Source organism: Podarcis filfolensis, assembly GCF_964270895.1.
Source record: "Podarcis filfolensis genome assembly, chromosome: 4".
In the NCBI taxonomy this organism is placed as follows: Eukaryota; Metazoa; Chordata; class Lepidosauria; order Squamata; family Lacertidae; genus Podarcis; species Podarcis filfolensis.
The window spans coordinates 64,031,819-64,056,490 of NC_139607.1; the positions used below are offsets into that span (position 1 = coordinate 64,031,819).

At 42.7% G+C, this 24,672-nt stretch overlaps 1 protein-coding gene across 2 annotated transcripts; it reads right to left on the reverse strand.

Annotated features, from left to right (window-relative positions):
- Positions 1-205: 205 nt before the first annotated feature.
- Positions 206-19,663, reverse strand: LOC310761748 (immunoglobulin superfamily member 2-like). 2 transcript variants are annotated; one of them, XM_083611884.1, is made up of 9 exons: positions 19,498-19,663; positions 17,632-18,009; positions 16,456-16,872; positions 13,505-13,894; positions 10,608-10,988; positions 9,374-9,790; positions 6,139-6,552; positions 3,431-3,826; positions 206-2,131 (listed from the first exon to the last, which is right to left on the reverse strand). In XM_083611884.1, exons 1-9 carry the CDS (start codon positions 19,556-19,558, stop codon positions 1,854-1,856), a joined length of 3,132 nt encoding a protein of 1,043 aa, XP_083468010.1. In that variant the 5' UTR covers positions 19,559-19,663; the 3' UTR covers positions 206-1,853. The 2 variants fall into 2 exon arrangements, with proteins under 2 accessions (XP_083468010.1, XP_083468011.1); XM_083611885.1 differs by having other exon boundaries at positions 17,049-18,009; positions 19,498-19,613.
- Positions 19,664-24,672: the final 5,009 nt, after the last annotated feature.

Genomic DNA, 24,672 nt, shown 5'->3' on the forward strand with positions numbered 1-24,672 from the left:
GCTGGAGACCCAAGTTTGGGGAACCCTGGATAGTGCAAAATCTTGGAGGACCTCCTGACAATAGTACTCCTGGTCAGGGTTCCTGCCTGCCACTGATGTTCTCCTCCAAGATACAATAACCTGGAAGGAGCATGGCAGGCATCTCTCTCCCCCCCCCTCACACACTCTTTCAGTTTTTCTTTTCCATAGCAATGTACAATAAAAATGATTAAAACATCATATAATGACTGAATCATAAAACACAGAACAAATACCAACATAAATCAAATTAATTCTCTAAAAACACTTGTGAAACAAATGGTTTCAGCAGGAGACGAAATATCAGCATTGTAGGTGCATGTAGGATCACTGATCCAAAAGCTTGATGTCACTAGGCTAAAAAGCCTCAGCTCTCATCGGAATCTGCATTCCAAGTACCTTTATATATGCATGTGCGCACATGTGTTTTCTAGGTACTTAATTCCTTGACCGTGTAATGCGCATTGCGACTTGGTCTATAGTTCTTCTGGAGTTGCCTGCTCTTGGGGATGCCACTAGGTGTTTAAAAGGGCACAAGCCTATGACACAGACTTGCATACAGTTTGAACGTGCTAATTTATAGAGAGAAGGGAATTTAGGTCTCTGATCAAATTAAGATAATGGGTGCTTGGGGTCTCAGCAACACTGTGCCTTAAAATGCTCAGCAGTCCTGTAAGCAAAATAAAATAAATATTAAGTTTAAAAAGAAAATAAAAAACAAGGAGAAGGGGCTGGAAACCTGGGGCAACAGATTCTTAGGGCCCCCCGGGTAACAGCGTCCCCTGGTGCTTTGCAAATTTTTTTGCATGGCATTGATTTGTTGATCACCCTTGGGACTAGTCTCAAGATTGTGTTACCTTCTATATAGTTGGCATTAAAAAAATAAAATGCATTTTTATCCCACCTTTTTCTCCAAGGAGCTCAAAGTGGTATACATTGTCCCCCCCCTCCCTCATGTAATTTCCACAACAACCCTGTGAGGTAGGTTAGGCTGAGAAGCAGTCAACTGGCCCGGGTCACCCAGTGAGCTTCATCATGACCAAGTGGGAATCTGAGTCATGGTGTCCCAGGTCCTGGTCCGACTCTCTAACTGCTACAAAATTCTGATAAAGTGTGTATTCTAAATGTTCAGTTCTTCTGGAATATGTCTCAGTGTGTCCATGAAAGAGATTAAGAGGGGATATTTGTGTGTCTCTGCTGTCTTGAGTCTTGTTTAAAAACCCACAGTGAATCACCTTAAATCTGAGCTTCATAAAACTGTGCAGGGTCAGCAGAGAATAGAATTAGAATGGGAGAAAGGCAGCGGGAATTTAAGTGCTAACCGTCTTTAAATTTAATGCTGAAATACATCCATGGCATTATTGCTTTATTATGTCTTTTTATGAAAGGTTAAAAGTGCCTCTCTGCATGGTTAAAAAAGTACCGTGTTGAGTTCGTGCCCCACGAGTAACAATTCCATTTAAAAGAAACACTGAGCCAGGAATTCATTCCCATTCACTGCCTGAGAAGGGAACAGAGTTCACTTTGCACTATCTAGAGGCAAGTTCTAGATTGTTGAATAAAACTTCTTGCTGCTAAATATTGTACCTGTTTGTGAAGATCCACAGAGTCAAAAAGTATAGGAAGAAGAAGAAGAGAAAAAGAGGGGAGGGAGCTGTAAGTCAAACCAACAACGAGAAATGGTGATAGCCTCCAACATCAGTTGTTGACATCTGTCTGTCTCGAGAGAACCCAAATTGCCATTTGCTCTGACTGAGTGCTAAAGAGAAGTCGCCCCCAAAGTCATCAGAATTCAATGCAGCACAAAATGCCTCTGTTCACTCTTCAACAAATGGTCAGTCCTCTTCATTACCCTTGAGACGATTGGTTTCTTCCTCCGCTATGTCATTGTGGCTTTCGGAACTGAGCTTGGAATGGGATGGTGCCACCATCTCAGCAGCTTCAACAGATGTCTTCTCTTCCCACTGATTCAGTTTGTTCTTCTGAGCACATTTCTTTTTGAAGTGCCAGACGAGGAAGGCAGCCACCAGGATACCAAACAGGACCAGAGGGTAGAATACAAGGAAACGGAACAGCGGCGGAGAAGAACAGATCTGGGTGGAACTGGTTGACACTGCAGGGAGGGAAACAGGGTGAAAACATAGCTGTTCATTCTTGAATTTCCTGCATCTATGCAGGCTGAAAAAAGGTTGAATACATCTTTTAAAAACCATGCATTTTAATATATGTTGAATACATCTTTAAAAAATTTTTTTTCAGAATCTTCATTATCACCCATTCTAACAGATATGCAAAAGTGAAATGTCTGTGACTGAGTTGTTATATTTAGATCACATGCACAACACATGGCATGGATTGTCACCTTTCCATTCTTGGTATGTGTCTGCACTGCCATTTTAGCACTGTTTTAGAATTTGCCATTAACTGCAAGCAATGTGCTTCTCCCATTTTCATAGGCCAGGTAAAAATCTGCGTGAGATCGCATAAACGGAGACACAAACCACTAGGATAGCATTTCAGTCTCCTAAGACATTAATGGGCAGAACTTAAAGTTACCATACTGCACTAAAAATCATGAACTGGAATTTATTAGCCAATTTGACACCATGGGACTGTTATAAGAGGACTCAGCAGATACTGGAAGCAGCTACAGAAAGGTATTGCCTCTCTTTTGGTATTTATATACACTGTTCATTTTTCTACATCTATTCATTCTCAGTGTGTGATAGGGGAAAGTTGATCGCTCCAACACTCATTGGATCTTCCACTTATTGATTGCTTGGTCTTTTGGCCTCACTTTATAACAGTAGCAAAACAAACCTTCTGCCTCCTTTCTGTGCTCCAGATGTGGAAAGCTTGTCTACCTACTATGTTGATCAATCGAAAGGGGTCACTAAGGGGCACCAGCAGTTGCTAAAGTCCCTGCAGAGGCCTTTCCTGACACCCACAGGATCTCTACCTGCCACTGAAATTCGGCTTAAAAGAAGAGAGTACTGTTGTGCTCAGATTCTGCTGTCTGGCTTCCCTTAGACACCTGACTGGTCACTGTGAGAAAAGGATGCTGGACTAGATGGATCATTGGCCTCATCCTGCAGGTTCTTCTAATGTTCTTACAGAAGAACCCATTACTACTACTCTTCTTCCTATTGCCTTGCCACATCCCAACTCCATAATTAAGCCCTCCTGTTCCTTCTTTGTCCCCAGTGTTTGGTGACCCCTTTTTGATTCCACAAGATGGAAAGTGAATGGAATAAATGTGAAGGGGGTGGAGCTAGTGTGCCCAAATGCTTCCTCTTATGTGTTTACTTTCCCCAATCTGAACTGTCTAAAGAGGGTAAGGATCGCCTTTAAACCAGGTATAAGGCTGGGGCGTTCAGCACTGACATGCACCCAGGAGTCAGCTCAGCATTACCTGAAGGGAGTACAACTAGCTTGCTGAATCCTGATTCACCCCATTCATGTTTTGCTCCTGCAGCACTGCAGTCGACAGCCTTGAATTCTTCCACCCGGCAGTAGAACAGCCCAGCATCACCCTTCTCCACATTCTGCAGGATCAAAAGAAAATCACCCACAGAAGGGCAATGGGGGTGCAGCCTCCTTGACATTGTGCCATTGCTGTAGTCAATGATGCCATTGCCTTTCATATGCACCAGGGTTTCCGTATTGGACTGTTCTGACACTCTGAACCAACTGATGGAGAAGTGGGAGGTGGGCTGGAATGGCCTCTGCAGGGTACAGTTCAAGGTCACGTCCTCATTTTCGGTGACAGTGATGCTGTAGTTCGTTCTTTCAACGAGTGGCTTATTTTCTGGGGGAGAACCAAAATAAGAAAGAAATAGAAAATGTTATTTGGCATATTACGTCACATCTCTAATCACTCCGATTGGCACTATGCATTCCCCAATCCTAGGAATTGTCCCGGGACATACCAGAAATAGCTGGTCCAAGCTACACTTTGTGGGCCCCTCCAGACAGCTTTTTGTGTGTGCATTCATGATGATTTGCACACATGATGCTCTCGGGGCAGTCTCAGGAGCAGCAAGGCAAAACAAGAAGTGCTGCCCTACTCTACCACTGCCGCCAGACCTGCTGCCACCAGTGCCACTTCTCTGCCTATGCTACCGGCTCAGTCGCTGGTGGAGAAGCAGCATCAGCATCAGCGCCAATTATGGGTGAGATCTGGTCCAAATTCTACACTCCACAAGATCTCACATGATTTTGGCCAATACCAACACCACTTCTGCCCAGCTGGCAGGGCAGGCAGGATGCTCATGGGGCTGGCGCCTCAAGAACCTCAGCCTGCCCAATTGCTGAGATGGTTCTGGATGGTCTGATGCAATTCCACTATCAATACTGTCTGCACCTGCAAAAGTTTTGGAGCTTCACTTCCAGTCAGTGGAGATCCTGTAGGTTCCTGCTGAAATCCCACATTTTTTTTTATATTACAAATGTTCTGGTTTGTTTTTATCCTGTTTTTGTTGTGCTATAACCCCTCCAGACAGCAATAATGTGGTAGCATGGGGGAGAACATTGCAGAACGAACCAAAGCAGAATGAATCCACTGCCAATGCACTGGTATGACATCACAAAGATGTTGCAGAATACACACGCAATCAAACACCAGTCTGGAAGAGGCCCTGTGTGTCTTGCTGGAGTCAGAGATATTGAGGGGTAAGTCATCACCTTCTTAAAGGGTTCATAACTCCCCTACAATGTCTAGGCAAAGATTTGGATGTACTCATGAGTAAAGGTAAAGTAAAGGGACCCCTGACCGTTAGGTCCAGTCGTGACCGACTCTGGGGTTGCAGCGCTCATCTCGCTTTATTGGCCAAGGGAGCCGGTGTACAGCTTCCAGGTCATGTGGCCAGCATGACTAAGCCGCTTCTGGTGAACCAACCAGAACAGCACATGGCAATGCCATTTACCTTCCTGCCGGAGCGATACCTATTTATCTACTTGCACTTTGCCGTTCTTTCGAACTGCTAGGTTGGCAGGAGCAGCAACCGGGGAACGGGAGCTCACCCCATTGCGGGGATTCGAACCGCCGACCTTCTGATCGGCAAGCCCTAGGCTCTGTGGTTTAACCCACAGCGCCACCCGCGCAGTCTGCTCAAATATTGGAGTGGCTGTTTATAACAACAAATTATTTGGCCATATACCTGGGAGATCTACCATTTCAAAAAGCAGGCAGAGACCTACTTGCAAGCAGGCATCTCAGCTTGCTGTTTGTATCTAACAACAACAATGCCTGGGGCATGTAATGTTAATGCAAAAGGTAGAACAAAGGTGAATGCACTAAATTGGGGAAATTAAGAGTATTGACTTTGGGGATCTTTACTGGAGGCAATTGTGTACACACAAACACAATTGCATTGGCGATAGTAATGCCTTGCTTATTTGTGGGATTTGAAACAGACCAATAATGAACCAATGTTAGTGTCTCTGCTCCGGAGAGCCAGCAATATCCACATGACTCTTGTGATGGTGATGCTAGTTTATAAAAGAATCAAGTTTTAAAGGCAGTAACGTGCCAATATAAGACTCAAAAGCAAGAAAAATGGCTTTGTAGCTTGGGATACCAGTACAGAGACAAGCAGAGTTGATTAAATGGTTGAAGCAGGCTTCCTCAACCTTGGCTCTCCAGATATTTGGAGACTACAATTCCCATCATCCCTGACCACTGGTCCTGCTAGCTAGGGATCATGGGAGTTGTAGCCAAAAACATCTGGAGGGCCGAGGTTGAGGAAGCCTGGGTTAAAGTAAATGTTTAAAGCTAGTTTAAAATGCATCTGCTGCTTTCATGGGCAGACATTCTCCATTGTTGCCTTATTCCCTGTGCCCCCCTCAAAGAGTGGCACTGAGGTCCCCAGCATGCCGCCAAAGAGCTAAGCCAGGAGTAGGCAGAGATAAGCACAGCGATGAGTGGTCTAATCTTCTCAGGCAGCCCAATGTTTTGTGCCAGTCCTCCCATTTCTGCAATGGTGCCCCAGCTCAGCTGAACCCCTGAGGGCGGGGAGAGAGAATGGCAGAATCTCTTGTCATTTCAGTGCCAAAACATCCCAAATGCACCATGTTGGCTACTCTCATCTAAAAGATCCATGAATAAATAAGGTCGGTTACCTGAAAACTTGAAATATACCGTGGTTTTTCCAGATTCCATCGTTCCAAGTTTGTACCAGCCCCCATCTGTTAACCAGATCCACTCATCTACTACGCAGTAATATTTGCCACGGGCATCATAACCCCCTGACAGAATAAGCAGCTGGTACAGGTGGTTGGAGACCCTCTTGTTATGAAACCTGGATTTCTGATGCAGAGAACTGAACGCCTCCCCATATTCCAATATGTTAGTGTAATTCGTTCTTATAATCAGCAGTGGAACTGAATTCGTGGGAGAAAATGGGAGAAAGTACCAGGCAACTCCTAACCGAGAATTCTCATTGGTCCATGACCTGATTCTGCAATCAATTCTTACATCTTCATTGCTAGTGATTTCCAAAGACTTTACATCCATGTTGAGTCTTAGATTGCTTTCTAGAATAAAAGGCAAAGAAATAGTAGTTACTAGCTAATATTGACACCATTATTAAAATACGGAATAATAACAATATAATAAGTAATTATAGCAATTTTGCTTACTTTTGAATGTAGAATTATATAATATTTTTATGCTGATTTTTTTTGTTCTAAACCATTTAAAATGTATATTGAAATGTGAAATAGTATTTAAATTAACTGAATATATTACAAAAAACAATCTATTCTAATATAAATTTTGTGGAACACAGGCCAAACAATTTTGTTTAAGCTCTTACGAAGACCATGATTCATTCATATCCTTAAAAAAAATAAAAAAATAGAGTGAGTTCCCATCTGGGTTTCAGGATTCCAGCACATTTTAATTTGCTGCACTTCTCTTTACATTTTAGAACCTCTTTTAACACGCATATTTGCTCCACAGAAAGCTTTAGAAATCAGCACTTTATTCAGAGGTACTAGAAAGAAAGTAATGCCCCCATCCTTAAACCTTTAGCAATGATTATATAATGTGGGCTAGGCTCACCCAAAAAAGTCAAATCATAAAAGGAATTATACGCATATCGTAAATTGTTGCAAATTCCTCCTGAATGTAACTCTGCCTCCACTTTAGTTTTTGCTCTGTTGTGATTTTAAAACTATCTGTGACATAAATGGGAGAGTTCTGACTGGATGGAAAGGAAGATGTTCAGAGATCTGGAAAATATCTGAGCACCATCTTCATTATTATCCATTTTACGATCTTCTCTCATTCAGAGCAGCTGTCTGTCCATCTCCTTACTCCTCCTTCCTTACGTGCCCTGCCTTTCATTTTAATCCTAATCTTGCCCATCACATTCCTGCAAAAGGATTTACGGCTGCCTAAGTGAAATGATCAGAGAAGGTATGTTGGGTGCTTCCAAGCCTTATGAGAAGTGCTTGAGGGAGTTGGGTATGTTTAGCCTGGAAAAGAGGAGAGTGAGAGGTGAAATGAGAGCCATCTTCAAATATCTCAAGGGCTTCCACACGGAAGATGATGATGATTTATTATTTATACCCCGCCCATCTGGCTGGGTTTCCCCAGCCACTCTTGGCAGCTTCCAACAGAAGATTAAAATACAATAATTCATGGAACAAGCTTTCTGCTGCTCCAGAGAGTAGGACCTGAACCAATGGATTCAAACAACAAGAAATGAGAATCCGATTAAATATTAGGAAGAACTTTTTGACAGTAAGAGCTGATCGATAGTGGAATGGTCTCCCTCAGGAGGTTGTGAACTCTTCTTCCTTGACTGTTTTTAAGCAGAAGTTGAATGACCATCTGTCATGGATGCTTTAGTTGTGATTCTGGCATTGCAGGGGGTTGGACTAGATGACCCTTGGAGCCCAACTCTACAATTCTATGATTTGGCTTGTTAACCTTTCCAGCAAGTGGAAATAACATCTTAATGGTTTTCACATTGTGCCTCATCAGCAATGAAGAAGTTGTAGACTATAGCAAAAGGAAAACCCACAAGGGATTGTGGAAAGGACTGCACGGGTTGTTGGCTTCTCTCAACGAAGTATCACGGATAGCATCTGAATCGCTTCCAAGAGAAAGGACTCTTGGAAAAGGCTGTAATAAGGACATCCTTTCCCGCTTCCAATATTCTCATTAGATCCCAGAGCTCTGTACTTGATTTTCATCCGAAGATGCCGATTACGAAAACCTGCTACAGTTTCCCCCCCAAAGCAGATCTTGCTAAGGATAGCCAAGCTCTTTCTTTTAAGTTTCTTGTCACCCACAGTGGCCTTGCTAAAGAGAGATGACTTGAAAGGAGAAATCAGAACCCACTTCAATTTAATTAACTGAGCACAATCTCCAAGTTCCTTCTCTTGCTTTGAACCCGGCTGCTGACAGTGCAGTCTCTTCTCTCTGCGGTGGCAAGTGAAGTATGCAAAAGAACCCAGCAGCTGCTTCCCATTACAGTATATGCGCAGGCTGTCATCGGGTGCATTTCTGCAAAAAATATTGTCTACCCACTGTGGTTGCAAAACCCCCAGTATGAGTCATTTCAAAACGTCTCCCCTTTCCACAGCATTGGTCAGACGTATGGTAAGAAGTTATCAGCTTCCTCTAGCATCTTAACTTATTGCCTGTTCTTGGCAAACAGAAGAAAGCAGGGGTTGCTTTCACAAAAGGGGCTTTATTTTATTTTTGTTTATTTTATTAAATGTATATTCTGTCCTTCTTTCTAAAGGAGCCCATGGCAGCAGAACCATCACCGATACGTGACAATTAAAAATAAACTCAGAACACGTTTAATGCATTTAAAAACAACTCAAAGCAATCTATTAAAAACATTTAAAAACAATGAACACATTTAGCAAATTTAACAACAGAAGTAACCAAATCACTGAGATGGGAATAGTGGCTTGTATCCAATACTTGTGCTACTCAGAGTGAAAATAAATGAATAAATAAAAATGAATGTGGCTAACTTCGGTTCATTAGTTTCAATGGGTCTACTCTGAGCGCTTGATACAACCAAGGGTATTTGTTTTATCAGTGCTCCCTTATTGTTGGAAGGATTTTAGGGATTATCCATTCATAAAGCTGGTTGGAAATTTCAATAAAATAGAAAAATTTAATACAAATGTCATAAAGTAGGGCAGTCTTGGATATGTTTGGGAAAAGACAGTCAACACTATGGGGCAAAATAAAATCTGTTGCATTCAACATATTGGACGGTGATTTGAGTCATCCACCAAGACTTATGAGAGACGCTTCCTAGAAGACAGTGGCTAATACTGTAGCAAAAGGGAAAGGTTAGGCTGACAATGGTTTCTAAACACCTACCTGGTTGGGTGACCTTGATCTCCACAAGATTAGAGGATAGCACAGAAGCTGCTATTGCAGACAAGTTTCTGGCATCCTGTGAGTTTCTCCAGATTTCAACTTCACACTTATACATCCCTCTCTCTTGCCATGTGACACTGTGGATAAGGAGTTGGGATAAAGAAGACACTTTTGTAATCTTGGTTTTCTTCTCAAATTGCATAAACGCCAATCCCCATTCAATGGTGCCTCTTGCGGTGGCTTTGACCACTTGCTGATAGCCACTCAGCTTCAAGTGAGGCTGGAATAGCCAGGTGATGGAAATTGGCACATTGTTGGTGATGTCATCATTACCAGCCACCTTGCAGAACAGTACAAGGTCTTCCTGCAGTTTTACATTTGGAACTCTGCTACTCAGTATAGCTTTCAAATTCTGCCCTGTTAAGCCAGAGAAAATTGAGAACATTACACCAGAGATACCTTGTCAATCTCTCTCCCAAATGTCATCAAATTTCTATTTGTAGGAAAGTCTTGCTCACCTGACTATTTTGAACATTACACCTGTAGTAGCCAACATACAGTAGTTGCCATCAGAGTCTCAGTTACTTAAAGAGAGACAGTATTTTCCCTAACATCTTGTGCTACAGTGAGTGATCACTACTCACTACTTGTCTAGAAAGTCAAGTCTCACTGCTGAGGTAAGGACAGATGTCATAAAATATTATATTCTCTATCATATCACACCCATTCTGTTGAATAGATGTTTGCTGACCTGGATTGCTTCCAAGTCAACTGAGTCAAAATCACAAAAGCATTGCCTTGGGCTTAGCAAGAAATAACCCAGCTCAGTTATAGACTGTTCACAGAAGGAGGAATGATGTTTCAGGAGTACTTTATACATCTCTGCAGCACAGTGTTAGGAAGTCAGACCATTGGGTTCATATACCGCCCTTGTCTTGTACTAGGGCTTGGGTCAGTTCATCTAATCCAGTCCTGTCCACTCTGGGAGTGGTTCTTTGGGGTCTTAGGCAGAGGCCTGTGATACCACCTGCTACCTGATCCTTTGAAACAGATGCTCTGATTGAACCTGGGACTGTCTGAAGTCAAGGCAAGCTTTACCAATGAGCTATGGTCTCTTCCCGAAGACATATATGTGTGCTTAAAGAGTTGTCATGTAGCGTATAACATTTAGCTTGGATAATTAGACAGGATAGCTAGAAGTATGTGAAAGGGAAAGGCTATAGGATGAACTTACCCAGTGGTTCAACTCTTGTTGAGATTTCCTGTGTGTGTTTCCAGCTCCTGCTCCCGGACCACTCTGTCACTTCACAGCGATACAGCCCTGTATCCTTTGTGGCTAAAGTGTTGTAAATGGTCAAGGTAAACGTGGAAGGGTCCCTCTTCTCTAACCTGAGCTCACCATGAGCACTGCGCTCCAAGTAAGAAGCACCTATCTTTAGTCTGCCATTTTGTTCCAGGCTGGCTATGAGCAGTGGAGGATCTCTGTCCCTCTGGATATGCCACCAGGTCACAGATAGCGAATTTGCAGCTATACTCACATTACAGCTGAAAACCAAAGTTTCTCCTTCCATTATTTGTTTCTTATTGACCCACACAAATAGCTGCAAGTGGCTTTCTGTGAACAAAACACAACGGGTTATATAGATGGATAAATCTGAATCAAAGGGAAAGAGGGAAGAAGACACAGAATAGGTTTGCATTTTTACACTGTTTCATAGAAGATCAACTTAGTTTTCTACTGAGCATTCTAACTGGTTATTGGGAAAGTTTCATTGACACATGTCCTCTACGTTTCCCGTCGGATACATGTCCTCTTTTCTATATAGAGATCATCCATATCTTAATCGCCACTGATGGAGACAGTTTTCTTCTAAATGCCAGTTGTTGGGAATCACTAGTGGAGAGTGTGCTGTTGTGCTCAGGTCCTGCTTTAAGGCCTCTCAAAGGTCACTGTGAGAACAGGATGCTGGACTAGATGGGCCACTGGTGTGATCCAGACAACTCATACTATGTTCTTATACACCATCATGTGTTAAGATCTTTTCACACTGAGCTCATTTCTCCATAGGACAAAATGTAAGGCGTGAAGAGACTAAGTGACTCACCCTCTCTCACTAGGTGGTTTTTTGGTTCCTGACTTGTTTTCCATAACACCGAGATCACCAAATTCCTTGGTTTTACCAGATCACCGTGGCTGAGAACTCTACTGTCTCCTACAATCTATGCCCTTGCTCTTTGGCAGTAATATAACCATAACAAAGTGTCGCAGGACTGGTCTTCTCCTCATTTTGTGAAGGAAGTCTGAAACAGATGACTTAAAATGGATCCCAAATTTCTCGAGCTCCTCATCCAACATGGCCATAATTCAGCTGTGTCTAAACCTCAAACCTGAGATTCCTTTCAATGAGGACCCAAGAGAAGCTGAACCCTCCAGCACATATTCAGACTGCCAATGATCCTGAGGAATCATCAGCCGGACATTCCTGCGCCCAGTGAGCAACCTGACCACCAAATTCTGCCCCAGCTGAAGTTTCCGCACCGGCTTCAGTGCATGTATAATGCAATGCACTAATCTAACTTAGGGGTTAAAAGTGCATAGACAACAATAGCTAGACTATCCCTACCCAGGTAGGGGCACAGTTGAAGCTGATGGAGTGGTTGGATTGGTGGAGAGATTAGAGTTCAAATTCCCACTGGGTGACCTTGAGTCACTCTCCACCTAGCTTACTTTACAGGCCTGTTGTGAATAGAAAGGAGGAGGAAATAGAATCATGTATGCTACCCTGATATTGTTGGAGACATGGAATAGCAAAATTAAATAATCAATCAAATAATAGTATTATAGGAACAGTAGGCAGAATTTAATGAGACAAGAAGAAGAGGAATCTAGACATCCCTTGGTATCCATTTTCATTTGTCAAATGCAAATGCTACTCGTCAAAGAAGGAACTTCACAATTTAAAAAATGTTCTTTATCACTGAATTGTAGAGCTATGAAGATGTAGAGTTTTCAGTGATGGGAAGGAAGACTTCATGATCAGACCAGAAGGGTTAGAAAACTAGTATGCTCATGTTTGTTACTCTTTCCCAATTCCTCCATCACAAAACTTTAAAAAAGGAACAAAAGCGTATATGCCCCTGAACACTGAAATAAGCTATGGTATACTACATAAATCTAACTTGAAGGCAGGGGTGTTCATGAGACTGAAGGGAATGGGAGCTTTATCCTGAATGAAACTTTCATCTATTCCTGGACCACAGACATTCCTGTATAGTTGCCTCATGCAAATTTTCAACAGCAGTTTGCCAGATATATTTTTTTAGGAGCACACTTGAAGCTGCATAGCTTTGTAAAAAGGCCCACAGAAATAGGACAGGAAATCATGGAACAAAGAGGTACATAGGGAGAAAAATGGGGAAATAGTGAAAGCATTAGAATGGAATCCTTAACTAATGAAGAAAAACTTGAGAGACAGTCTGGAGTGGTGATGATGTCACCAGTCTATTCCCACTTTGCAAACTAAGGCTGGATACAGGCAGCAGTCTCTCCCCCCCCCCCCCAAAAAAAAATGAAATCATTTTTGAAAGTGGGATACTAGTGCACTTGTACATCCAACTATCCCTGATAAGCAGGAATTTGTAGTGTTTCAAAAGCTGTCAAATGTGTTTGTCTAAAGGTAATGTCAGGAAATGGCTTACACCACAGAGGAAGAGATACTGCTCTCAAACCACTTCCTATTTTCTATCTGTAGCCCACAATGGAAAGATGGTATATAGAAAAGGACACACTCAGTGTTCACCATCTTAAGCCTTAAATTGTTATAGTTGCACAATTTACCTCTCCCATAGGATTTTGGAGACTGATGTTTGATTGCAAAATTTGGAGTCTCTGGTCAGTTCTGAATGACTTCTTTTAATGTTGGATTGCCCCAGTGCTTTTTTTCTGGGGGTACTCAAGGTTACTGGAGGCTTATTTTCAGAAGAGAAGCACTGGACTGCCCTATGCTACAGAATGGTCTAATATACCTGTGAGTTTTGGTTTAGAGTCTGCTAGCAAAGGGCATCAGTGAACCCCAGCCCAGGGGCTATTCCCATATTTTGTTTGGAGGAAAAGTGTTTGGCATGACTGACCTCTAGGCTTCACATCTATATCAATGGCTGATGAAGACTTTTGTTGTGCGATAGCAAAGGAGCCAGTGGGAGTCTGCCCAACTTCAGAAACGAAACAGCTATAGGTGCCTTTGTCCTTCAGTTCTGCCTTGTTGATTCTGAGGATGTACTTATCATTGCTCTGCTTCTTCACTAGGAGGTTTCCCACAGTATGCCTTTCCTCATTGTCATTTCGAAAAGACAAGGTGCCATAATGATCAAGACTAGCCATCCCCATACCGTGATGGCGCCAAACCACCCGGAACCATCTGTTTTGCGTATTCTGGGCTTTCACAGAGCAGTTGATCTGCAAGGCTTCCCCTTCCAGGAGAGACCTCTTAGCAACAGAGATGTCAACATCAAAATTTTGATCTGTGAAAATATAAAGCAGCAGAGATAGTTAAGTTCAGATTCAATTTTGCCTTTCAGGTGGCAGCTTTAGTGCAATAAGCAGGAGTATACCATACTTGATGTGTGACAAATTTTCATGGGCGTCTTCCTCCAGCATGATAGCCATCTTCAAATATCTACATGGAGGATGGACCAAGCTCTTTTCTCCAGCTCCAGAGGGCAGGGTCCAAACCAATGGCTTCAAGTTACAACAAAGAAGATTCTGACTAAACATCAGGAATAACTTTCAGACAGTAAGAGCTGTTTGACTGTGAGAAAGTCTCCCTCGGGAGGTTATGGACTCTCCTTCCTTGAAGGATTTTAAGCAGAGGCTGGATGGCCATCTGTCTTGGATGCTTTAGTTGTGGTTCCTGCATTGCAGGGGTCCCTTCCAACTCTACAATTTTATGATTTCCAGCATGAAAGCAGGAGGCTGAAGGGGGCTAAAATGTGATGTGCAAAAATCAGCTTCCCTTCTTAATGCTACAGCCGCGAAACCAGGGCAGTTTTGGCAACTTTCCCACCCCATACTCTGCCTTCTTCCTAGGAATACCGACATTCAAAGACCATCTTGGCTGCGAGTCCTGGAAGACCTGCTTCCTGAAAATGTGACTCTCCAATGTTGCTGGACTACAACTCCCATTAGCCCCAGTCAGCATGTGTTGGCTGGGGCTGATGAGAGTTGTAGTCCAACAACATCAGGGGGCACCAGGTTGGCAAAGGTTGGCCTAGACAATACTGACCAGTGACCTGATTCAGTGCAAGGAAACTTCTTACCTCTCCTGTGCCCCTGTGCTGTGCATTCCCTAATATCAGTGCAATTTCAGAGCTCTCGCTCCATGCATCCAAAGGCCAAGGCACTGCAGCTAATCATAGCTTGAGCCGCTGGTCTAATTGCTTACTGCGCATAAATTATCCAAGGCATTGAATGCAGGGACATAAATAATTCAGAGCAGAAATCCCGAACAAACGTTTGCCATTCACAAATATTTGCTGAATATCTTATGCCAACAATGTGGCATAACGTGTTTCAGCCTGGAAGTGGGTTAAAAAAGCATCGCTCTTGTTGAGACAGGGTGTGTGCTGTGTGCTCTTCAATTTAGGTTGCAGCTCCCCTGGGGTGAATGAGGATGTGGGAAAGCAGCCCATCCCTTTCTCCATGTTCTTGCAGCACTAATCCCAGATTGTAATTCGACAAATGGGGAGCTGGCGGAGGGGAGGAGGATATAGAATTTCAATAAATGTTACGTGGAAAGAGGCAATTATAGAATCCATTTGCCTAATGCACTGGTGCTAGGTATGTACCAAGGTGCAGGATTTGGTGTTAAATCCTCTGATTAGCACAAGGGGTGAGCAGGCCTCTATTCCAGCACTCAAACCTTGTCCTGCTCCCTGTTACATCAATACTTCCCTCCCCGATCCCTACAATACACAGCCGTGCTGCAGAAGAGACCACAATCTGCCTTGGCAGTGGCTGGACTAGGAAGTGAGCTGGGTCTCCTGCCGCCCTCTTGCTCCAAATGCTACATGATTTTCGTGATCCACGGAAGCTGTCGGTGCTGAGACAAAGAAGAACTAGCCGCAACCGAAAGCGAAAAGAAGCAGGACAGAATCAGCCAGCTAGCTTTCAATTCCCTAGTGTAGGAGGATCACATTTCAACAGCAGCACAGCTGTAGCAACTGAAAGAGTGGAAAAAAATAAACCTAAACTACCACTTTATCATCATCATCAGTAGTATTTGCGTTAAGCACCATGTATTATTTAGCCAGTCTCGTGGTTTATGTCTGCATGATGTATGGTCCTTGATTCCTCCCCACACTCCAGGATGTTAATAGGACGAGCCACACCTGGATCTGACAGAGCAGACAGTCTCTTTTCTCTTTGCATAGATGGAGTGCTTTTCTCTTTCATTCTTCCATAGCTTTATTACAGTAGCTTAGAGCAGCAAAATGTTAACTTTAAAAAACAATAACAGCAATCCAGAATGGCTGATTATATAAAGAAGCACTGACAAACTGGTAAATGAAAAAGCCAGAGTTGTTTATACATAATGCTACTTTCTGATGCTCCAGCTGGCTCCAAGGAGATCATCAGCTGCAAATTAAATTTTATTTTATTGTGCCCTTCCCAGGAAGGTCTTTAGAGTAAAATATACAGCCTTCCTTCTCCCAGATAACACCATCTCACATAACTGAATTAGTTACAAAGTTTGCATTCCAAGCGATAAAGATTCCTAAGCAACTTTTACAAAATGGTGAAGGAGTACTGTTCTAATCTTGCTTACATTTTCAATAGTGGAAAATGGCCTCTCTTGCATTTTTAAATTTCTTTCCCCTCTTGTTGTATGGAATCAAATATTTGTTTTTGGGATGCGAAGCCTGTCAGAGCTGTATAGAAGGCTTGGAGTAAAATGGCGAATCAAGTTAATTGTGTGCATTTGCTGGAAAAATATAGACAATTACTCTCCCACGGGCTATCAAGTAGCTCATTGCCTCTTTCAGGAATGGCAGGATATATGATGGGTAGAAAATACAACTCTTACCTAGGCTTCTGATGGTTAGTGATGTTTTGTCTGTCTGTTTCCGGGCAATATCTTTCCAAGTTTCATCGGGATCTTGAATCCACTCCACTGCCTCACAGTACACTTCCCCCTGGTCTGAGGGTTGTACGCTGACAATGGAGAGCTTATATTCTCTGCTCCCAATTTTGTCTAGCCTGATATCTCCTGAGGAAAACCTCTGATTGTAAGAGGATCCTGGTAGTAAGACAAAATCTCTGGACAGGGAAAGGATCCTCTGGGCTTGTCCATTGCCTCCTTCTGGAAGAAGGTACCAGCCAACCGAGAGGTGGGTATGTTGGACTGTAGCTGTTGACACTTCACAAATGAGTTCTAATGAATCTCCTTGATCTCGAGTGAGAGCCTGTGGCCTCATGGTGGCAGCGAGCAGGTCTGGAATTACTAAAATGAAATGAAGAAATACAAGAAAACACAGATGGAAGGATGTTCACAGATGCATACAGAGCCACACACTTCTTTTAGAAGAGGTCGGACTACAAGCGACTGGCCAGCATCCATTGAGCCCCCCGCAGTGATTATTTTTTAGGAGGTGGTTCTAAGGAATGTTTATACCTTACCAGTGCTGGACTTGGAGCAGGGAGAGCCCCACCCAAGCATGAAGTGTACTAGGTGATCTTGGATTAAGTCCCTCTCAAGACTAAACTGCCTCAACACAGGATTGTTGTGAGTCATTAGGGGTTCATGTATGCCACCCTGGCTCCTTGAAGGAAGAAGAGGATTTTATAAATAAAGATTCCCCAACTCTTGGTCACACCTTCCAAGGAGCCTCAGAAGTCATAGGCAGAACAGTTCAGCAAAGCGCATGAGCTGTCTCGCATCTCCATTCCAGTGCCTCTTACTTAGCAGCTGTTGCAGAGTGGAGCTCATTCTCCAGCTGAATTCAAAAACATCCACATTTACTGTCAAACACAAGCCTGAACAAACTTTCGATCTCCAATTGGAGCCGAGCCAAGCAGCCATGTATGGCAGCCCTTTTGAACAGCTTCTGTTTTAGCTGCCTTTGTGGAATGGCAAAATCCAGCCGTGCAGTTAAACACCTGACAAGCCATAAGAACTGTCTGGTGGGCTGTGCAATCAGTTTTGTGGGCCAAAGACTGTTGAAGGTAACTGCTAAGTGGTCAGTAAATAGTCATATCATACCAAAAAGGTTCGTTTTGGCACCATAATTCCCAAGGTAACCAGTATCTGTGCTGGGTGTGTAACACTCATACTCGCCGGTATCCATGTCTTTGAGCTCAGTGATGTGCAGCAGAACAGAATCTCCTCGGATCCTTTCTATGTAGATCTCCCTACTTCCAACGCGCTGAGAGTAGACAGCATAAGGAAAGGAGGCGTCATCCGTGCTGATAATTTGCAGCTTTCTATTTGGGTCCGATGGCCGATGAATGGACCATTCAAAATTCTGCTCCATTGGTCCCTGGTAACCACTGACATTACACCAGATGGTGATGTGGTAGCCTCTTGCTCGATATAGAAGTCCTTTCTGAATGGATACTATCCTTTCTCCTGCACAGAGATCTGTATGCAAACCATAACATGGCAGCAGAGTTTGTTTATCAAAATATAATCAAGTAAAGCTGTCATTCTGAACAAAATGCAATAAGACAAAAGTAATGGGTGAAATGCAAAATGGCAAAACTCTGATGTTCAGTAGCCTTACATCAGAATTCACAAATACTACAGGCTTGAGCAAAAGTTAAATTAAAAATAATGCAGTGTTTTTATTTCTTCATTTCTCCCTTTTTCTTTTTAAAGAGGTGCTCTACATATATATTCTATATACACACGCATCTATACTCAGGTTTCAAACTTTATTGCCCAACCAAGCAAACTGAATCTATAACATTTGATGTTAGCTACAAGCAACCAGCTGTAGGATTACTAAAATATTTTTTTTTATAAATCTGAAATTAGCTGTAACTTACTTAAAAATTGCTACTTTTGTCTGTATATAATTATTATGAGAGCTGATAACTTTAGATTGTTTTTGATACATAAAGTTTTTGATACATAAAATGGAGAAAGTGAATACAGTGGTACCTTGGGTTAAAAACTTAATTCGTTCTGGAGGTCTGCTCTTAACCTGAAACTGTTCTTAACCTGAGGTACCACTTTAGCTAATGGGGCCTCCTGCTGCCGCCACACCACTGCTGCGCCATTTCTGTTCTCATCCTGAAGCGAAGTTCTTAACCTGAGGTACTATTTCTGGGTTAGTGGAGTCTGTAACCTGAAGCGTCTGTAACCCGAAGCGTCTTTAACCCGAGGTACCATTGTAGAGAAAGGTTTTCCCCCCTCTTTCATAATACTAGAACTTGTGGACATCCACTGAAGCTGAACTTTGGAAGATTCAGGACAGATAAAAGAAAATACTTCATGCAATATATTGTTAAACTATAGAGCTTGCTCCCCCAGGAGGCAGTGATGGCCACCAACTTGGATGGCTTGAAAAGAGGATTATCCAAATTCAAGGAGGACAAGGCTCTTTGTTCCCATGATGGCTATGCTCTGCCCCTATGGTTGGAGACAGTAATTATTCTGAACACCAGCTTCTGGAAACCCCAGGAGGGGAACAGTGCACTTGTGCTCAGGTCCTGCTTATGGGTTTCCTGCAGGCATCTCCAGGCATAGCCATCATGGCAACAAATATAGACATCTGGTTGGCCACTGTGAAAACACAATGCTAGACTAGGTGAGCCACTGGCTTGATCCAGCAGGTCCTTCTTCTGTTCCGTGAAAGAACATCACATTCCTACTTTGTAAGCATCCAAAACTTCAGTAGCCAACAAGAACACCTCAGGAGGTCAACATAGTTGTAATACAGCAAGGCATTTCTTGTATTCCAATGGTAGGGAGCTTGTGGCATTCCAGATATCGCTGGACTCCAACTCCCAAGAGCCCTAGCCAGCATGATCAATGTTCATGGATGATGAGGCTTGGAGCCCAATGCATCCTTTCCCTGTCTCTGTTATATTCCCATGAAGGCTAAACGCATTACATGAAACTCACCAGACAGCAGGAGGAGCACAGCTGCCAAGCACTGGATAGGTCCTATTAGTAGAAAGAACATACTTTCTTCCTCTTCGGGGATTAGAATTCTCTTCTCTAGTTGAGCTCCAGCAACTAACCTTGCCTCAGTAATGGTGGGGAAGTTGTCTGTCACAATGTTGTTGTGGCTTCCTGTCTTTTCACAGAAGACAGACTGAAGATGCAATGTTTCTCAGAAACGCACATTGACTTAGAGCAGGGAGGGAGAACTGGTTACCTTGCAGGGACAACAACTCTCACCATTCCTGACCACTAGGCATCCTGTCTGGGGATGGTAAAAGTTATTTTTAAAGAAAATGTGTGATCTATGTGTGTCTACTCACCTGCTCACAGGTAAGTGAGTATAGGATTGCATCATTAGACAACCAAACTCTCTCAACTGTTAGGGAGTGTTTATTCAGGCTATTTTACTGTAACTCCTTCCCCCCCCCATATTTATTTATTGATTGTGGTTTTACTGTGCTCTTCAATAATAATGATGATGAAAACCTCTCAGAATGAGTCACAGATCATTTTTAAAAAAGACTTTCAGATTGTGAAAAAGACAAGAGGAGAAGAAAACAAACAAAGTGGGCACCGATTCTTATAAATTGCATACTTACATACTAAGGCCTATGGACCGGTGAGTTTAATTTGCTCTTTTTGTAATTGGTGACCTTGTTATTGCTTGCATTTTCAGCTTCATATGAAAATAGAAATTCATCCAAGTTTTGTTTGAATCAGTGCTTAGCTAAATGCCTCTGGAAGCTTCCGAGTTGGGGGTGAATGTGATGTCCATCGCCTATTGTATGTCTCTGGCATTCGATAATTGGGGTACCAGTGAGACTCACCATTGAAAGATTCAGTGCATTCTCAGTCCCCAGGAAAGTCCCAACTAGCCTGGGAGTGTTGTGACCTCATTGTCCAGCAACAAATTGGACAATGTGTCTCACCAGTTGAATGGTCCAGGGAACACACCAGACAGGAAGCCATGGAACACAAGAGACAAAGCTGCCTTCAGTCCAGTGGGGTGGCATTTTAAGAGATTTCAATTCTCTAAAAGTGGGTGGCGTCTGGCAGAGGTGGACTAGATGCAGAGGTTTGAAAGGCATCAATTCATTTCCAATTTTCCTTGGAGCAAGTTGCTCACTAGGAGCTCTCCATGGTCCTGCCTTCCCAGGTCAACTCCTCCAGAACAGACAAGGAGTCTTACAGGACTGTTTGGAGCTTGTGGGGGAGTGGAGAGTCTCAAGAAAAAGGGAAAGGGTACCTCTCCACACTCCCAACTTTCTCTATTATGTTATCTAGTACTTGAGGGCTTCCAGTCCCCAACCTAAGCATTTTATAGCTATGGGGCATGCTTGGGTGACTGGTATGTAACTTCAAGGCGTACACTCCCCTAAACATATCCCCCCCCCCTCAGGACATTCGCTATCCTGCTGCTCCTCTTATTTGGAAGCTGGGTCTGCCTAGCAACAGTATAAATAAAACAGCCATGCAATATTTTAAAAATCACAAATTCACTGTAATAAGAACAGCAGCATTAACACCCAGAAAATAAAACAGCAACAATATTAGTACAAGAATAACAACAATAATAAATAAAAACTTCCAACATTCCTGTTCCTGTGACAGGGAAGTTCAAGGACTGTGACCAATTTATTTTTTAGTCTAGATGTGCTACCACACCACAGCTAACCTGGACACCACCTTAGCAGTTGCAAATAATTCTAAAAGGGCCCAGGTGGGAGAGGCATACTTCTTGCAATGAGAATTAGATAAATGAATCTAATTTTCCCCAGTGCAGCCCTATGTACTTCGCATTTGAAGGCTGCTCTCATTTCAACACAAAAATGCATACAGACCACCTTGGTGTTTACACACTGGTTGAATGCAGAGCCACTTTCATGACATACCACAACCATCTGGTTTTGGTCTTGGCACAGACTGGCTTCTAGGGGCCAATGAGAGATTTTTAGGAAGCTGCCCATTTTCTTTCTCTGCCTCTTGTATAGAAAACAACCCTTCTTTTCTCCTATAGATTCCTTTAACACAAGGAGTCTTAATGGAAGGATTGAGAGCCTGCCCTGCAGTATCTATTACCTCATTAGAGTCTGTGCTCCAGAAATAGGATTTTGATTCAATTAACTTTTATGGCTGTGCCTTATAAACTCCTCAACTGGTTTCTCACTTGATAAGCTTTTGGGATTCCTTTGCTGAAGGAACAGGAGCACTGCAGTGTAGAACCAGAAAGCTTCCCGGCACTAGTTTGTACTAACCCATATATCTGAAGAAAGCTAGCCCCACAGGCAAAATTGAGTTCTAACTCCCCATGTTCACAAGAGGTTTGTAGGCAAGGATGGTAGGTTGTGATGGATATAGCGACAACTGAATTTTTAAGCTGTCGTTGCAGGGTTGGAATGGCAATTATGGATTCCCTGGGAGTCTAACACTACATTCTCATTAGTTTAATAGGCAAATACAGAATACTTCAGTCTCCACCTCTCTTTCTCAGTTTCCTGTCCCTCTTAATTACTTCTCCTGGTCACATTTATTAGCTCATACTGAAAGCAATGAATGACACAGGACAGAGTGTTTGGATTTGGGGACTATTACACTTCCCTCTCTAGCCTAACCCACCCACTGATTAAAGTGCACTAGCTTTTGTATGAATTTATGAAAGGAGCATTGTGTTAGAGTAAGGTGATCACCCGATGAAAGGCTGGTTTCCTTTGCCTGGATAATTCCACACAGGGTTGCAAAACTACCACTTGAAATCAGTACTTATTTAAATAACTCACTTGCATCTGTGTCATTTAAGTAACTTGAAACTGGAATACAGATTGTAAACCAATCCACGTTCTCTGGATTTCACTTCAAGTCAAAAAGAAAGAAAAAATGATCCACTTAAAGAAATAAGAAAGATACTAGCTACTTTTAAAAAATGGTAGTTTACTTGAAATCTGAAATGCAGATTTGGGTGGAAGAGACGTTGATCTGTGACATTCTATCCCACCCTTCCTCCATGAGGCTCAGAGTAACATGCTAGGTCCTCTCCTCAGACGGCCTTGGCCCTGTATGCCTGAAAGAGCATCTCCACTCCCATCGTTCAGCCCAGACCCTGAGGTCCAGCTCCAAGGGCCTTCTGGTGATTTCCTCACTGCTACAAGTGAAGCTACAGGGAACCAGGCAGAGGGCCTACTTGGCAATGGCACCCTGCCTGTTGGAACGCCCTCCCATCAAATGTCAAGATCTTTGCATTTGAAGGAGAAAACGCACAATATTGTACACCAAGCATGAGGAACCTGTGACCCTCCAGTTGTGGCTGGACTTCAATTCCCAATAGCCATTAGCTATGCTGGTGAGGGTTGATGGGACTGTGGGGTGCAAGTTATCCTATCCTGTCCTGTCCAGTACAATGCATGTGCAAACAACTCTCTCAGAAATAGGGACCTGTTTAGGTTTCACAGCAAAGCTTTTTTTTGGGGGGGGAGATATATTTGATTAATATCTTCTTCTTCTTCACAATAAATATGCATGTGTATTCACAAGGAGGCCCATTAACCTAATAAACTCTTACCTGCTCTAGCTAGCCTGTGGTATATATCTCTTGGGTGATTTGCCAACTTCCTTATCCGTAGTGCTTTTTATCTTAAAAAATGTTTAGGGGTACTCTCATTTTGACTCAAGAAAATCACCATTTTATAGTTCAAATCGGGGAAAATAAATACAGTAAGTGGACAAAAGTACAAAGATTCACAAAATGTTTAGGGGTATGGGTGCCCCTGTGTCCCCACAGAAAAAAGCACTGCTTATGCATAAAAATGGGGTCTACGATAGTAGGTAGTAGCAAACCCACCATCCACCCCAATTTTATATCCTGGCTGCACTCTGACACTCCTTAGCTACTCCATGACAAAAGCAGAAGCAAATTAAGATGTAACTCTGCCCCACAGCTAAAACATCTTTAGCAGTTAACACTTCCAGGCCCTAGTGATGGATTTTTGACCCACTGTCTGTCAGACAATATTAACAGATGGCTGAGCTTTGGATCTTTAACTGTAGGAATGCAGAATGGAATTCTGCATTTTCCGTGGGTGGGGGGACCTAGAACTAATAATCTTGCATGACAGAATCATAAATTTGTTTGGTGCTTTAGGGACATCCACAAATGATGGTTTACTTTGCTGATGATTGTAGAAATCCAGCATCATATTATTTACATCCCCTAGTTTCCTGCAATGCTATTATGAGTTTCATGATGTTTACAGTCATTTTTAAAGCTTCATTGTCAGGTATTCCAAATTTCTGCCATCACTTTATTTTCTGTGCTCTTTTCTGGGACTGCTCTGACCACTGACCACTGTGAGAACAGTTTGCTGGAACTGGATAGACCATTGGCCTGATCTAGCAGGCTCTTTGTATGCTCTTCTTATCTACTGTGGGGTTAAAAAAATACTTTCTACCTTTGTGCTGAATTCAGTTTTAAGTCTTCCAGATTAATAATAAATTTCAAGCAGGAATGGGACAGAGTTAGGGTTAAGGTTAAGTGCAGCGATAGACTTTCTAAAAAATCTCTTTGTCCATGACACAAATCTTTCCTCCCCCTAATTCTTATATTACTCCTTGATCCTTATGAGTTTGTTTCCTGCTAAAATTACTGCACATTATAGACACACTTCAGATTTCCTAAAGTAACCAGCCCATAAACAGATGCATGCAAATATTCAGCAGTGCTTGCAAGACCAAGCAGCTGAACAGAAGAGAATCTTATTCTTTACAAAACTCTATATTGCATATTTACATCAGTATCCCCAAGATAATAGGACAGGGGAAACTGGGAGATCCGATGAAGAAAAGGACAGGGCACCTGTACCTCTTGGTTACATAAAGGAATCCTGGAAGGTGCTGCTTGTCTTGAAGGAGTAAGAAAAAGCTGCTGGATTTCTCCTTCCAAAACACTATTAAAGCGAACAGGAGCCCTGGTGTGTGTGTGTGTGTTTGCATCTGGGTACACTAGCAGGAAATAAGAGAACAAATAAGACGTATAGAATAGAAATTAAGCAGTCCTAGAAAGAGCACGGCACAAAATTACATAGGCTCCCAAGGCTATTATTTGATGCGTGCCAATATTGATTATTTGAGCTCTTGTTTCCC